The sequence below is a fragment of the Geotrypetes seraphini genome, chromosome 8 (genome assembly GCF_902459505.1).
Source record: "Geotrypetes seraphini chromosome 8, aGeoSer1.1, whole genome shotgun sequence".
Taxonomy (NCBI): domain Eukaryota; kingdom Metazoa; phylum Chordata; class Amphibia; order Gymnophiona; family Dermophiidae; genus Geotrypetes; species Geotrypetes seraphini.
The window spans coordinates 45,142,021-45,158,701 of record NC_047091.1 but is presented as its reverse complement, the minus strand read 5'-3'; the positions used below and the strand labels follow the sequence as shown (position 1 = coordinate 45,158,701).

At 45.9% G+C, this 16,681-nt stretch overlaps 1 protein-coding gene across 7 annotated transcripts in view; it reads right to left on the bottom strand.

Moving 5' to 3' along the window:
• The window catches only part of LOC117365282 (WD repeat-containing protein 62-like), a 442,332-nt gene that overhangs the window by 298,572 nt on the left and 127,079 nt on the right, over positions 1-16,681 (bottom strand). For all 7 annotated transcript variants that reach the window (XM_033955506.1, XM_033955511.1, XM_033955512.1 and 4 more), the window contains one exon: positions 11,507-11,644. In XM_033955506.1, the coding sequence (XP_033811397.1) occupies positions 11,507-11,644 (138 nt within the window). The remainder of the gene's footprint in view (positions 1-11,506; positions 11,645-16,681) is intronic.

The following is a 16,681-nucleotide window of genomic DNA, read 5'->3' as shown; positions in this document are numbered from 1 at the left end:
CGCAAGAATTGAGTACGGCGTCTCAAAACATCTCATAAATGTCTGATCCAGCAATTTATGAAGCGGAAGCCGAAGAGACTCAGCAGGAGGATGAGGCAAGTGCATGGTGTCGAGATACTCCTTCTAATACCGAGACCCAGTGTCCAAAGTAACATCCAAGTCATCTGCCATTTGACGGAGAAAGGAAGAAAAAGACAACTGATCTGCCAGTACCGGCCTTCGAGACGGACTGGATGAAGTGGAAGCCTCAGGATCCATAGAGACTTGAGAGTGACAAGGAGAATAAGAGGTAGATGGTTCCTCGTACTCCGGCCCCTCCGGGGGCGACAAATCAGAGGAAGAGTATCCCATACGTGGCAGCTTCTTCTGTGGCGAAACCTCAGAATGGCGCGAGGAGTGCCTGGATCGATGCCCCTCCCGGTGCCTGGAGGGAGAGCGAGAATGGCGATACTTCGCATGGTCCCCTGAAGCTTCCAGGGAATGAATAGGACTGGAAGCAGTAGAGCAAAGGGGCGGGCCGGAGGCCGCCTCACGTGATGCAGCCCAGGCCTGGTATGGAGTGCGGAAGAACTCTTCCTGAGATTTACTATGTCCAGGACTTCGATTACCAATCGGAGGAACAGCGCTTTGTTGGCGCGGAGGCGTAATGGGCTCTAAAGGAGGCATGTCGCTAATGGAAGCCCGCCTAGAGGGACCGGCCGCCCTTCGCCGCTCCTCCTCGTCAAGCAACGAGATCGATCGACGAGGAGGAGGAGGAGGGGGCGGTCCGCCCCCTGGGACCAGGACCGGGAGGTCACCCTGGATGGAGGCGATTAACCTGGGTCCCATAGTTTGCTTGAGCTCGACAAACTGAGCTTCAAGCAGGGACCGAAGCGAAGCCGATATGGGGGGTTCCGCACCGAAAGGGGGTCCCCCAGCACGGTCTTCGCGCTCCTTCGTGGTCGAGTGCTTCTGCTTGGAAGCTTTTGGCACCTTAATGACCACAGGTGGAATAGTGGAGGGCAGTACCTGAGTCGAGGAGACGGGGACAGGCACCGGCGCCGAACTCGGGGCCGAAACCGGAGTAAACGAAGCCGGCTTCAGAAGGCCTGGAGTAGCGGGAGTAGCAGCTGGCTTCGCATGGACAGGCGAAGCGGCCGATGACGTCGAAGCCGAAGGTTCTTTAGCAGCTTTCATCTTAAACATCGACTCCCACAACAGACAGCGCCGCTTAAACGCCCGCGCTGTAAGAGTGGAACAAGGCCGGCACGATTTCGGGAAATGTTCTGGACCAAGACACTGCAGGCAGCGTTGATGCGGGTCCGTCAACGAAATCGCGCGCTGGCACTTGCTACACTTTTTTAAACCGGTGATTGGCCGGGACATAGGCCGAAAAAGCTCCACCGCAAGATCGAAGGAGCTGGGCCTGAGCCACGTGGCCGACCCGGCCGACTCGCCGGAAGAAAAATTTTTTATTTTTTTTTTAAGAGAATAAAGAAAGAAAATACACGATAAAGAGTAAAAGAAACCCAAAATCGCGGAAATTAGAAGGCAAAAACGGGAATTCAATCAGCGCAGAATTGAAGTAAAACTTCTCAGCTCCGCGGAAAGAAAAGAACTGAGGAGACACGCCCGGACCGTCGGGCGGGAAGGCACTGGCGCATGCGCGGTGCAGGCATCTCGAAACTTCTAAGTTTCTTCAAGCAAGACATGCTTGTGAGACGTCTGTATCGGGGCTCTGTCGGATGACATCACCCACTAGTGAGAATACCTGCCTGCTTGTCCTGGGATAATACAGTTTAGTTTGTCCACTAAAGAATTCTGTTCCCCCTGAATATAAACATATTTGATGAAGAGGTAGTGAGGAATTGCCGAATTCCAAACCCTTTGAGCCTCTTGACAAAGGAGGAGAGATCCCGTTCCTCCTTGCTTGTTCATATAGGACATTGCCACCTGATTGTCCATACGGACATGGTAGAAGAAGCTGAAAAGCCTTGAGAGCATTGAAAATTGCTCTGAGTTCCAACCGATTTATATGATAGTGTCGATCTCTGGCAGACCAGAGGCCTCGAGTGCGTAGGCCATTCAGATGAACTTCCCAAGCATAAGTTGATGGATCCATGGTGAGAACATTCTGATGAGGAGGGGTGTGGAATAACAATCCTCTGGAGTGGAAGAGAGCATCCACCACTGGATTGACGAAGAGAAGTAACTGTAATATGTTGTGACAGTGGGTCGAGAGCCTGTGACCACTGAGTAGCCAGAGACCATTGAGGAATCCGTAGGTGAAGCCTGGCAAAAGGAGTCACGTGGACTGTAGATGCCATGTACCCCAAAAGAACCATCATACGCTTTGCTAAGAGCGATTGAAGCTGAACCACCTGATGACAAAGTTGGATAAGGGTGTCCTGAAGCTCTTGAGGCAGACACGCCCTCAGTTATATTGTGTCGCTTCTATAAACTGGAGCTTCCGAGATGGTTGAAGTTGTGATTTGGGGAAGTTGATCTCGAACCCCAAATTCTGAAGGGACAATGTGGTCTGATGTATTGCTAAGAGCACACCTTGAGACAAAGGATTCTTGATGAGCCAATCCAACTGTGAGAGAAAATTTTTTTTCTGAATCTTTAGTGCTCACCCCCCTGCAAGGAGTCAGCATTAAGTATCCAATCAGTTAGATAGGTATGATAATCGGTCCCTTGATACCCTGAAAAGGGAAGCAAGGCTGAGCAATAGAAGTGTTTAATGGTGATGATACTGCGCAAATAGAAACTGAGGAATGTTCTTTATGCAGGTGCACCAAAAGTCAAATAGAAAACTTTATGAGATCGAGAGAGCATAAGCAGGTGAAAAATCGGATTAAAAAAGGGAAAATGGACCCCCTGATATCCAATTAAAGAATAGGGAAAACCATCCTAAAAAGGATGTAGTGACCTCCTCCTCCTCTACAGCCACTCCCAAACCTCTGGCAAGTGAAAAACAGGAGGTGTAGGAGAAAAAATAATACGAGGGCAATGGGTGCCTGTTGAAAACATAAGAACATAAGAATTGCCGCTGCTGGGTCAGACCAGTGGTCCATCCTGCCCAGAAGTTCACTCACGTGGCGGCCCTCAGGTCAAAGACAGTGCTATAAATGAGTCCTGCCTCACCTGCAGACATTCCAGTTTAGCAGGAACTTGTCCAACTTTGTCTTGAAACCCTGGAGGGTGTTTTCCCCTATAACAGACTCCGGAAGAGCGTTCCAGTTTTCCACCACTCTCTGGGTGAAGAAGAATTTCCTTACGTTTGTACGGAATCTATCCCCTTTCAACTTTAGAGAGTGCCCTCTCGTTCTCCATTCCTTGGAGAGGATGAACAGTCTGTCTTTATCTACTAAGTCTATTCTCTTCAGTATTTTGAACATTTCGATCAAGTCCCCTCTCAGTCTCCTCTTTTCAAGGGAGAAGAGGCCTAGTTTCTCCAATCTGTCTTTGTATGGCAACTCGTCCAGCCCTTTAACCATTTTAATCGCTTTTCTCTGGACTCTTTAGAGTAGTACCATGTCCTTCTTCATGTACGACGACCAGTGCTGGACGCAGTACTCCAGGTGAGGGCGCACATTGGCCCAGTACAGCGGCATGATAACCTTCTCCAATCTGTTCATGATCCCCTTCTTTATAATTCCTAGCATTCTGTTCGCCCTTTTCGCCGCTGTGGCGCATTGTGCAGACGGCTTCACTGACTTGTCGATCAGATCTCCCAAGTCTCTTTCCTGGGAGGTCCCCAGACATCTTGTATTTATGCATGAGATTTTTGTTACCAACATGCATCACTTTATACTTATCTACATTGAACCTCATTTGCCATGTCAATGCCCATTTCTCAAGCTTGATTATGTCACGTTGCAGATCTTCACAATCCCCCTGTGTCTTCACTACTCTGAATAACTTCAATCACCTCACTCGTCGTACCAATGTCCAGATCGTTTATAAAGATGTTGAAGAGCACAGGTCCAAACACCGAGCTCTGCGGCACCCCACTGGTGACACTCTTCCAGTCCGAGTATTGTCCATTTACCCCCACTCTTTGTTTCCTATGCTCCAGCCAGTTTTTAATCCACATGAGAATTTCACCCTCGATTCCACAACTCGCAATTTTCCGAAGTAGTCATTCATGCGGAACCTTGTCGAATGCCTTCTGAAAATCCAGATATACAATGTCGACCAGGTCGCCCTTGTCTATCCGCCTGTTTACTCCCTCGAAGAAGTGCAGCAAGTTCGTCAGACAAGATCTGCCTTTGCTGAAACTGTGCTGGCTGGTCCTCATCAGATCGTGTCCGTCAAGGTGATCAATGATGCGGTCCTTTATCAGCGCCTCTACCATCTCTCCAGGTACCAAGGTCTGAAAAGTGCTAACATTGATGGTACAGTGGAAGGCACATGTGAAGAAAACACCCAGTTCATCCTGCTTTGCAGAAAACAAAGAGGAAGGGTCTGAAGTGTTGGGAAAGCTAACTTACAGGCTCTACACCCCTGTTAGTTCCTACCATAGTGACTGGTAGCAAAGAAAAAGGAAAAAGAGCCACCTTACAGGCTCAATACCCTATGGTGGAATCCTGAAGTTGACACAATGAGTGATGAATGATAAAGGTGCGACGAAGATGTTGTCCTGTTGAAGGAAACATGCACTCTCAGGACTCAATACTGCCAGACCAAGGCACCAGAAACACCAATCATGGGATCAATGGATTGAGGGGTTTTTTTGTTAGTCATCTCATAGCTACAGACATTGAAGAGGCTCTGGACGTTACAAATCAAAAACACTGTAAGCAGACCAAAGAATGGACTATGTCAGCTGTGTGCTGAAAAGCTGTAGTGAAAAAGATATGGGGGAATCTAACTTACAGACTCTACACCCATGTTAGATTCTCCAGCATAGACCTTTGAGAAGCAGTGGTCAGACATTTACTAAGTAAGGTAGTTCGGTAAAAATAGGTAGAGGAATCCAAGTCTACAGACTTTACATCCAAGTTAGATTCCCCACTGTAGTATAAGCAGCAGCAATGTCCAGACAAGAGACTTCACAGCAGAAAATAGATAACAGGGAAGACACTACTCCAATTGCCAATATGAAATTTTGGTAAAGGCCAGTGGTTATTGCTGCTTTTACAACATGATAGCAGTAATGAACAGAGTCAAACTGTAGGAAAAAGAAAAAAGGGGTGGGGCGGGGCAACTGATGACTTTATTCGTCCTTAGTAGATACCAAAAGAGGCAGTGGTCAAATTGGTTCATAGTATGCTCCTCTCCCCCTTCAGCACTGACCAGGAGAAAAAAAAGAAATCTCCCATGAAAAAGTTCTTGTAGGAGACTAGTTAGGTGAAGTCTGAAGCTGTAGAGAAGGCAGAGCTGAAGCTAAAGACTCATCAGAAAAAACAGCAGGAATAAAACTGTAAGGTTAACAGGAGAGTCCATATCCATATAGCCAAAAAGTAAAAAATGTCTATAGAAAATGTCTCTCAAAGAGGAGTCTTCCGAGGATATTGTGTCTCAAGAGAACCAGAAGCCTCTGTAATCGAATGAGAAGTGTCCACATTGGAATCAAATCAAATTGTAGAGACACTAAAGACTGATGAAGAACGCCCCTTGGAATGATGTTAGCCCGATGAGAAGGTGAAACTTCTGCAGGGTTCTTGCCCTTCTCAGGACATGTAGAAGAAAGACGCTTCAAAGAACTGGAACAGGTGCAATGCATGACTGGCACCAGGTGATGGTGCATCAATGAGGCATCGATGGTACCAGATAGCTGTTATGTTCAGGCCAGCCCAGTACCATAGTTGATGACAGGAAAAAAACCTCAAACTGTTCTTGAAAAGAAAAAAACCGCTGGTACCCATGGCTATTTTGCCAGTACCCTTGATGCCCACAGCCCATTCTGGAGAGAGTGACGATGCAACCCTTAATAGAGAAGGCAAGAGCCACTAGAGCAGTGTATCGCAAACTGTATGCCGCGGAGGATTCCAGGTGTGTCCTAAGGTGCCGGCGAGGAGGAGAGGCGCCGGCTGAGTGCTTACAGGATGTGCCTCTTGCAGTGAGATACACATCCTGTAGTCAGTCAGCCGGCACCTCTCCTTCTGCAGCACCTCCCACCAGTGTTGATAAGAGATTCAGGGCTGCAGCTGGAGGACATCCGTGCATGCATTTGATATCATCGCATCTGCACATTTCTGGGTGCCCTCCAGATGCAGCCCCAAGATTAGTGTGCCAGTAGCTTAAAAGATTTGTGACACACTACACTAGAGGAATGGTCACGATGCCAGAATGACCTGCAACATCGGTTGTAAAAACTGGTGGCTCATGGAAGAAAGACATCAGTACCTTAGGCTTACCATTAGTGTCATGGCTCGCCTCGAAGAAGGCGACTTGGGTAAGCTGCAACCCTCGATGAAAGTTAGGTGAGCTGCAATAATGGTCGCTGCAAGGTCAACATGAATGGATTTGATGCTATAATGATCCATAACACCATTGAACTCCTCCAATAATAATGCCAATGTAGACATCTTCGATATCGATGACCGATTGAAAATGTGCCCATAGCACCTGTCGCACTTATCCAAAAACCCCGAGAACGGGCAGGACATTGACAGGGAGGCCATCTCAGCCAAAATTAAATCCAAGGTTGAGGCTAGGAAAGAGGCCCCACTGACCGAACGCCTGCAAGGGAAATGTGAGGCAAAGAAAAGAAAAAAAAAACCTTGTTTTCGGGGGGGGGGGGGAGGGGGTTTCAAACAAATAGAAAATGAGAGAAAGTAGATAATTAAAATAAAATACGTATGAGCGGGAAAGCAAAAGGCAAAAAATGAAGGAACGTTTGAAAACACGACTTCTTAGTTCCGCGGAAAACTTAGAACTGAGGAGCCGCGCACCTACTTAGGGTGGGAAGGCACTCACACATGTGTGGTGTGGTCAGTTGCAAACTTTCTAAAGTTCTTAAAGTGCCGGTGCACTTGTACAGCTCTCAAACTGGGGCTCTGTGGATGATGTCACCCACATGTGAGAATATGCTGCATGCTTGTCCTGGGATTAAAAAAAAGGTTACCTCTGTTTATATTTGGATCGGTTTATAGTCGAGCATATATGGTAAAGATAACATTGGAGAAAATTTCTTATATTCAATGAAGACAAAACCAGTTTAAGAATCAATACATGAAATGACATCAACTGCTTTAAATATATAACCTCTATCTTGATATAGTTTGTACATTAAAATATTCCCATCAAGCCGCTGACATTCAAAAAATCATAAGAAGAAATTGACGCATATTGAAGGACATCCATGCTTCAAAATCAAACAACTTCTTGTGGCCTATTCAAGAGAAACATTTAAAAGAAAAACTTGTATCCTCCTTCCTACCTTATGAACCACAGCCAGCACCAAGACGAGTTTATAAGGGACATTAAAAATATGGCAATTGTAGCATTTACTGTCATGCCATAATAATTGAAAATATTCTGCATCCTCAGACAGACAAAAATTATTTTTTAAAACATAATCCTGATTGTAATACAGCTCAAGTTTTATGTTTGATTAAATGCCCCTGTTCAACAGCATCTTTGGTAAATCATTGGCATGAGATGAATAAAGACGTGAAGCTTTTGTTTTGAAAGTAATTAAACTTGGCAGGAGGGGTGGTAACAGAGTCCAAATTACTTAAAGAACAAAAAAAAAATAATTATTTATGATTTTGACTCCATGCAACCACAAAGATTAAACTCAGAAATTGGTTTTACTGTCTTTTTATGAATGTCATTACAAAATATATGGATTTCCCTTTCTTTTCTCTAATACTGTTTAACATTATATGTTTTATATCATTTTTTTATATTATTTCGAGTATTGTTTTTATTTGTGCTTTGTAGTCATCTATTTTATCTTTTAAATTAACTAAGCATTGATTTTTTTGTATATTAGTTTTGATTTCTGCTTCTTTTATTTTTAATTTATGGCTCGAGAGACGATGTCAGCACATTGATGCAGGCGTCCTTGAGCAACTTATGCACATGATCGAAATTTAGGGCTCCTTTTACAAAGGTGCGTTAGGGCCTTAACGCGCGGAATAGCGCACACTAAATTGACCCGCGCGCTAGCCGCTACCGCCTCCTTTTAAGTAGGCGGTAATTTTTCAGTTAGCGCGCACTAATCCGGTGCATGCACTAAAAACGCTAGCGCACTTTTGTAAAAGGAGCCCTTAATGTTTCGAGTATTGTTTTTTTTTGCTTGTGACCTCTTTCATTTGTGGAATGAAAAACGCTGACATCAGCACATCGCTGTTGCCATACCAGTACTTAAGCAGCTAACGGGCATACTCAGTTTTCCTTTAAGGAGTTTTTCTAGAGCAACACACTTTTAGCGGTATGCTGTTTTAAAGTTTTATTGATTTTATATTGGCACTTTATAAGGCATTTTCATGGTTGTTTGACCTGGCTTCTACTGGCTTTAGAAGATTTCAACAGCAATCAACATAATAAGAATTGATTTTCGATCCGCATCCAACTTGGCGAGATAGCTTACAATGCGTTTTCTCTCATAGTCATTTTATGAGTTCATTAAATTAGTTTGATTTTATTTTCTGTCTCTGACAGATTTCTATACCAAATGATGCTATGAAAACTTGTTTTTCTGCATTTGACGTTGATCGGCATTCAGTAAGTGTGGTGGGGTGTTTTTGTTTCATTTTAGCATTTTGCTTCACTTTCACTATGGTTTCTTTCTGTAAAATCACTTGCAATATAGAACATGTTATTTGAACCATGTTTTGCATGATCCTTTCCTCTCAGTTGCTTTGGAAAATGGGCACGTTTGTCCACCTTTTTTGCTCTGTAATCACTATCTAATTTTTATCATGTAATGGTTTGAATACAACATTCTGATTTACAACAAGGTGTTCTTTTTTACATTTATGTGTCATTTTAATTAGATCTATTGATCCTTGTTTTTAAAAAAAATACTTATTTTTAATATTACTAGTACAGTGGTACCTTGGATTAAGAGCATAATCCGTTCCAGGAGCATGCTCGTAATCCAAAATGCTCGTATATCAAAGCAAGTTTCCCTTACTTCCTATGGGGAAACTTGCTTTGATATGTTTCCACCCTCCACCTTCCCCCCCCCCCCGAGGCCAGCAGCGCTGCTCCCCCCCCACGAGAACTGGCATTGCTCCCCCCACGAACCAGCACCCTACCCCCCGCGATCCGGCACCCCCCGCGGCGACCTGAGGTCCCCCCAACCCATCCGAACCCTCTTCTTACTTTTCTGTACCCTCCGCAGCGGCATCGGCACCAGCATGTCCTGTGCGTGGTGCCGGTGCCTGAAGATCTGCTTCCTGTACAAGGCCTGAGAGTTCACGTCAAACGTGAACTCTCACATCAAACGTGAACTCTCAATTCGAACGTGAACTCTCAAGGCCCAGCACAGGAAGTAGATCTTCAGGCACCAGCACCACGCACAGGACATGCTGGTGTCGGTGCCGCTGCGGAGGCTACAGAAAAGTAAGAAGAGGGTTCGGGTGGGTTGGGGGCACCTCAGGTCGCGGCGGGAGGGGTGCCCGATGGCGGCGGGGGGGGAGGGTGCCGGTTCGCAGGGGGGGCGCTCGCAAATCGAAGCACGCTCGGTTTCCGAGGCGCCGATTTTGCGAATGTTTTGCTCGTCTTGCAAAACACTCGCAAACCGGTGCACTCATAAACCAAGGTACCACTGTATTGTCTTTTTGTTTTTATTTAAAATTATTGTTCATGTTTGTTTTAATTTTAGATTGTATATGTACCCCTGAAGCAGGCCTTTGGCTGAAACATGGACTGTGTCAGGTCCTTTAATAAAGTATATATACTGTATATATTTCTGAAATTTTAAGTCTCTTTTCACACTTGTCCATGGTTGATGTGTACTGTTCCAACTCCACTTTCTTTGTTGGTGTTTGTTTTGTGTGCGTTTTTGGTCCTTGTTATTTTTTTTTTTTTTGCATAAATATTTACATACCGCACAGTCACCAATCAGCAGAATAATGTCCATTCCATTTATTAATAGAGAATGACACGGGGAAAAAATTTGTCCCCGTCACCACAACCACCGTCCCTGTCACCGCCCTATCTGTGCCTCGTCCCCACAACCACTGTCCCCGTCCCCAAGACTACTATACCCGCAGCATCTATACAAGCCTCAGTACTGCAATATTTAGCTTATTCCTTCCTTATAAATCAAAGTTCTGACTGCTGAACTAGAGAAAGAGATGTTCAGCTGGCAGGGCTTTGTTTATAAATTTTTATAAACACAACTAATATACTACTTTATTATTGCTGTACACCGCTTAAAATTTTGAATAAGCGGTATAAATTTTTTTTAATAAACTTGAAACTAAAGCAAAAAACTAAATAAAATAAAATAAATAGAATTTTTTTTCTATCTTTGTTGTCTGGTTTCTGCTTCCCTCATCTTCTCATTCAATTCCTTCCATCCACTGTCTGACTTCTCTCTGCGTCTTCCATTTGCTCTGTTAATGTGCCTCTTCCTTCACCCCCTCCCCCCAATTGCTCTGGCACCCATCTTCTTCCCTCCACTCCCCCATAGTCTGGCATCTCTGTCTTCTTCCCTTCCAGCATCTTCTCCTCACTCTTTCTTCCCCATTTCCCTTCAGCGTCTTCTCCCCACTCTCTCTTCCCCAGTTCCCTTCAGCGTCTTCTCCCCATTCTCTCTTCCCCAGTTTCCTTCAGCATCTTCTCCCCACTCTCTCTTCCCCAGTACCCTTCAGTGTCTTTTCCCCACTCTCTCTTCCCCAGTACCCTTCAGCGTCTTCTCCCCACTCTCTGTTCCCCATTTCCCTTCAGTGTCTTCTCCCCCATTTCCCTTCAGCGTCTCCTCCCCACTCTGTCTTCCCCATTTCCTTTCAGCGTCTTCTCCCCACTATCTGTTCCCCATTTCCTTTCAGCATCTGTTCCTCTTCACCCCCTTTCAGTGTCTGCTCCTTTCCTCCACCATCCTTCCCTCTCACCTCACCGCCCTTCGGCACCCCTCGCGCGGCCCCCTCCCTCCCTCCTTCCTACCTACCTACCCAAATGTATCTCCCTCCCTCCCCTTTACCTTCACGGCGCGTTTTGAGTAACTTCTTCAAAGCCGTCGGAGCCTGCAAGCAGTAGCGTATGGGCAGAAACTTCTCTTCTGATGCAACCAGAAGTTGTTTCAGAGAAGCTTCCACCCACACACGCGTGCTACTGCTTGCAGGCTCCGACGGATTTGTGAAGAAGTTACTCAAAATGCGCCGCGAAGGTAAGAGGGAGATAGATAGATTTGGGTAGATAGGAAGGAGGGAGGGGGCTGCGCGCGATTGGTGACTGCGCATGTTCCCTCCTTTAACTGCGGGGACAAGGCCATTCACCGCTCCACGGCCTTGTCCCTGTACCCGCAATGAGCACTTTTTCCCCCCTTACCGTTTCAATGGGCTAGCCACGGGTATCAGCCACCGTGTCATTCTCTATGCCAGACTACTTCAATGCTTACATGACTATAAATGTTCCTCCGGAATGCAGGGATGGTGCTCTTGCCCAGGTTCCAGAGACGAACGGTGCTATCAGATGAGCAAGTTAGAAAGGAACCTGGGGGCAAGCAAGCCTCATCTTCCTTGAGCTCAGGATAAACCTAGAGAGTATCAATTGTGGGGAAAACGAAACAAGAAAAAGAGAGGTAGAGAGACAAAAAAAAAGTAGCAATAATCTGACAGGAAGGCATACTCTAATGCAGTTAGGGAACAATTTTATAAAAGGTCACTCAAATTTCGCAACCAAAACATAGGGCACCAAGTGTGAATTCTATAATGGCATCTGTTATAGAGCAAAAAAAAAAAAAAAAAAAAAAAAAACTCTGTGGAGTGACGATGTTCCCAAATGGACTTTATTTGAAAGTATCAAAGTTCCAAAGGTACACTAAAAATCATCCACATAAAATAATTCCATCCACATAAAAGTATATCATCCACATAAGAGCCTTAAAGGACCTAGTCCGCTAGGGATACAGGACCCAACATGGTCCGCGTTTCAACAAAAAGTCTTCTTCAGGGGTCCCTGGGGGTCCTATAAAGGTGAATACGTGGGAAACAATTGTGTGGTGAACCGGTAGTGAGACACTACTTGCATTTGCAATGGAAAAAAGCAGTGTCTCACTACCGGTTCACCACACAATTGTTTCCCACGTACTCACCTTTATAGGACCCCCAGGGACCTCTGAAGAAGACTTGGGAACATCATCACTCCACAGAGTTTTGTTTTTTTTTTTTTGTTGTTTTCTCTGGATTTTCTTCTTTGTGGATATTTTGGGGTCAATTCCTTTTGTTTTTATCTGTTATAGAGCATATCATAAGTCTACATTTGCATGCCAACATCTAGGTACTACCATGCCATATAAAAGGCAGATGTAAAGGTAAGCATATAAATGTTGCACTTTAGGCACAGAATAATGTTGGTTACGAAATAACCCCCAAATTCTGTATATGATGCCCAAGGTTGTGCGCACCCTGGTGCACATAACAATGTGTGCACACAACTTAATTGATTGGTCTAATTGATGCCAATAATTGGCAAATATCTCATTATTTATGCTAATGGGGACTAATTAAAAGTTACATGCACAACTTGAAAAAGCAAGATTCTATAAATATGCGCCAATTGCAGTGCACAAATTTGAAAAGGGGCATGCCCAGGGGAGGGACATAGGCATTCTTAAAAGTTATGTGCATTGTAATAGAACAGTTTTTCTCAACTCAGTCCTGGAGCATCCCATTGCCAGTCAGGTTTTCATGAAATCCACAATGAATATACATGAAAGAAATCTGTATAAAATGGAGGCAGGGTATGCAAATCAAATTTATGCATATTCGTTGTGGATATCTTGAAAACCTGACTGGCAAGGGGGTACTCCAGAGCTGAGAAACATTGTTATAGAATATGCCCGATGGGTGCCAAACTTAGGCGCAGGCATTTAGACCTGGCATTTAGACCTGCAACACACAGAAGCACTAAGTGTAATTCTATAAAAAGTACAAGCACCTTGTATAATGCGCTAAGTGCCAATTTAGTTGGCACCAATTTTTTTTGAGCACTATATATAGAATCAGACCCTAAGTGCCGAAGAGAGAGAAGGGAAGCAGGAAGCAGAGGAGACAGGCAGCGTTGGTGCCGGGCACCGAAGCAAGCAGGAGGAGGAAGACAGTAGGCTCGGGGTAGCGGCGAGAGTTCGCTCCGCCCCCCCCAAGCGTCACAGGCAGCGCCGGACTCCCCCTTGAAAAGGGGAGGAGCCAGCGCGGCACACGCGGTGCCGAAGAGAGAGAAGGGAAGCAGGAAGCAGAGGAGACAGGCAGCGTTGGTGCCGGGCACCGAAGCAAGCAGGAGGAGGAAGACAGTAGGCTCGGGGTAGCGGCGAGAGTTCGCTCCGCCCCCCCCAAGCGTCACAGGCAGCGCCGGACTCCCCCTTGAAAAGGGGAGGAGCCAACGGCGCCCAGCCGTTCGGCGCGCGGCGAAGGCGTGCGGTAAAGGCGCTCGCCTTAGCGAGAGCGCCTTTGCGAAGGGCCTTGCAAGGGACGAGCGCTACTCTCAAGAACACCAGAGGAGAACAGACCGGTAAGGAACCGACAACCACAGAAGGTAAGGAAGAGACAGACACAAAAGAAACCAACCCGCACATACAATCAAGGTGAGGTAGAGCAGAGACAGCACACACGAGAGAGACAACAAGGCAAGCAACACAAGGAAGCAGCAGGCAAGGGACACAAGCACACAAAGGCACAGGCACTGTAACACAAACAGACTCACTCAAATAGGAAGCTTGCAGTCAGGAAGTCAGAAGGTAAGGGGGAGGTAGGATCAGTAGGAAAAAGAGCAGCAGTAGGTCACAACAAATCACTCAGACAACCCACGAGTGAAGCACGAAATGGAAGCCCAAGGAAGTCAGAAGATGAGCTTTCCTGTCTTCTGCATCGACTGCAATATGTATGACTACCTCCCTTCGGGGATCCAGGCATACATTTGCGATCGATGCATGGAGATGGATAGCTTGAAATGTCAGGTAAGACTATTGGAGGGAACAGTGATGGAACTCGAAGACAGAATCCGAGCACAAGGGAAGATTCTAGTGGAGTACAGCCCAAACGACGAGGTCAAGGATCTAGAAACGTTCATAGAGGAAGCCCATCAGCACCACGTAGAGATCCCAGGGCTGGAAAACTGTACTCAGGAAACACATGTGAGGAGAGAAGACATCCATGCAAACACAGAAGAAAACAAAGACGAGATAGGAGACAACCGCACAACAGGAGGAATAGTGAGAGCACAGGAAGATGTCCCCCCACCCAAAGAACAGGAAACAATTTCAAGAGTATCATTGGAGGAAGATGACTGGCCCTACTCCAAGGACGTGGACCTACGCCCCCCAAGGAACTCCCGAATAAAGAAGATGGGGATCATCGTAGGCGACTCCATTATACGACACGTGGACAGCCACACCGCAGGAGGAAGAGAGGACAGAGTCGTCACCTGTCTGCCTGGAGCAAGAGTAAAGGATGTGACCAGCAGGATCTCCAGGATCATAGATGGCGCACGGGGAGTGGACACCGCTGTGCTTATCCACGTGGGAACAAATGATGTGAGCGGGCGGAAGTATGACAGGGAAGAGATGAAGGGCCAGCTCCGCTCACTCGGAAGACAATTGAAGATCAGGGAGGTGAAGGTGGCCTTCTCTGAAATCCTCCCTGTACCAAGAGCGGATGGAAAGAGACAAGGGGAATTGCAAGTGATCAACGCCTGGATGAGACGATGGTGCGAAGACGAAGGCTTCGACTTCGTGCGCAACTGGACGGCGTTCTGGGGAAAAAGCAAGTACTACAGAAGGGATGGACTACACCTCAACAAGGAAGGAGCAAGAGTTTTGGCAGGCAACATGAAGAAAGCAATAGAGAAGGCTTTAAACTGAAGGACAGGGGAAAGCCGACAGTCGACAACCGGTCGATGGCACGGACAACAGGATGCCCCGACGTAGGAACAAAGGACCACTACTCATACACAAGAGAGGTCGACCTCACAGCCAACAAAGGAGAACAAGCAGGAAAGGACAACTCAGACACAGGAGGGGATGACCACACAGCAAACATGGGAGATAACACAGGAGCAGTAAAGGATACCGTAAATGAAACTGTAAGGACAGCCAAGAGTAGAAGGTCCAAAAAGGTAACACGAAGGGAACTTAGATGTATGTATACAAATGCTAGAAGTCTAGGAAACAAAATGGGAGAACTAGAGACGATAGCAAGACATGAGAACATGGATATCATTGGCATAACAGAAACATGGTGGAATGAAGAAAACAAATGGGACACAGTACTACAGGGATACAAACTATATAGAAGAGATCGAGAAGGGCAGAAAGGTGGAGGTATTGCCCTATATGTTAAGGAAGAAATAGATTCTGTTGGAATGAGTACAACAGACAGGAAAGAGAAGCTGGAGTCCCTCTGGATCAAAATTCCTGGTCGCAATGGCGCAGATATAAAAATTGGCCTTTACTATCGTCCCCCAGGACAGGCGGAAGTCACTGACTCAGAAATGATGGAGGAAATCAAACAAGTATGCAAGACAGGCAATGTAGTTATATTGGGAGACTTCAATTTCCCAGGAATAGACTGGAAACTAGGAGCCTCCAACTGCGGCAAGGAGGCCAAGTTCCTGGAGGTGCTAGGGGATTGCTTCCTGGAGCAAATGGTAAAAGAGCCGACAAGAGGCGACGCCACCTTGGACTTGGTCCTAAATGGTCTCACTGGACCGATAACAGAAGTAGAAGTCATGGTTCCACTGGGAACGAGTGATCACAATGTAATCAACTTTAAACTTGACATCGGGAAAGGGAAACATGTCAAAACCTTAACCACCACCTTAAACTTTAAAAAGGGTAAATACGATTGCATGAGAGCCATGGTAACAAAACGACTCGAGAAGATGGTGGACAAACTTGAAACAGTAGATCAGGCATGGTGCCTATTGAAAAATACTATTGCAGAAGCACAAGATCTCTACATTCCGAGGATTTCCAAAGATCGGAGAACTAAAGGCAAAAGAGAACCGGCATGGCTTACCATACAGGTGAAGGAAGCCATAAAGGTAAAGAAGGACTCTTTCAAAAAATGGAAATGCACGAAGACAACCGAAGCCTGGAACAAACATAAAGATGAACAGAAGAAATGTCACAAGGCGGTGAGGGAAGCAAAACAGGACTATGAGGAAAAAATAGCCCGGGAGGCCAAAAACTTCAAGCCCTTCTTTAGATACGTGAAAGGGAAAAAACCTGCAAAAGAGGCAGTGGGACCCCTGGACGACAAGGGAAGAAAAGGGTACATCAAGGAAGATAAACAAATCGCAGACAAACTAAATTCCTTCTTTGCGTCCGTTTTTACGAAGGAGGACACCTCAACAATACCTGAAGCGGAGAAAGTGTTTGCAGGAGAAATAGAAGACAGCCTCACCACAGTTGAAGTGGACTTAGCCCAGATATACTATCAGATCGACAAACTTAAAAGTGACAAATCACCTGGACCGGATGAAATTCACCCGAGAGTCTTGAAGGAATTGAAGATTGAAATTGGAGAGTTATTGCAAAAACTTGCAAACCTGTCAATCAGAACTGGTCAGATACCAG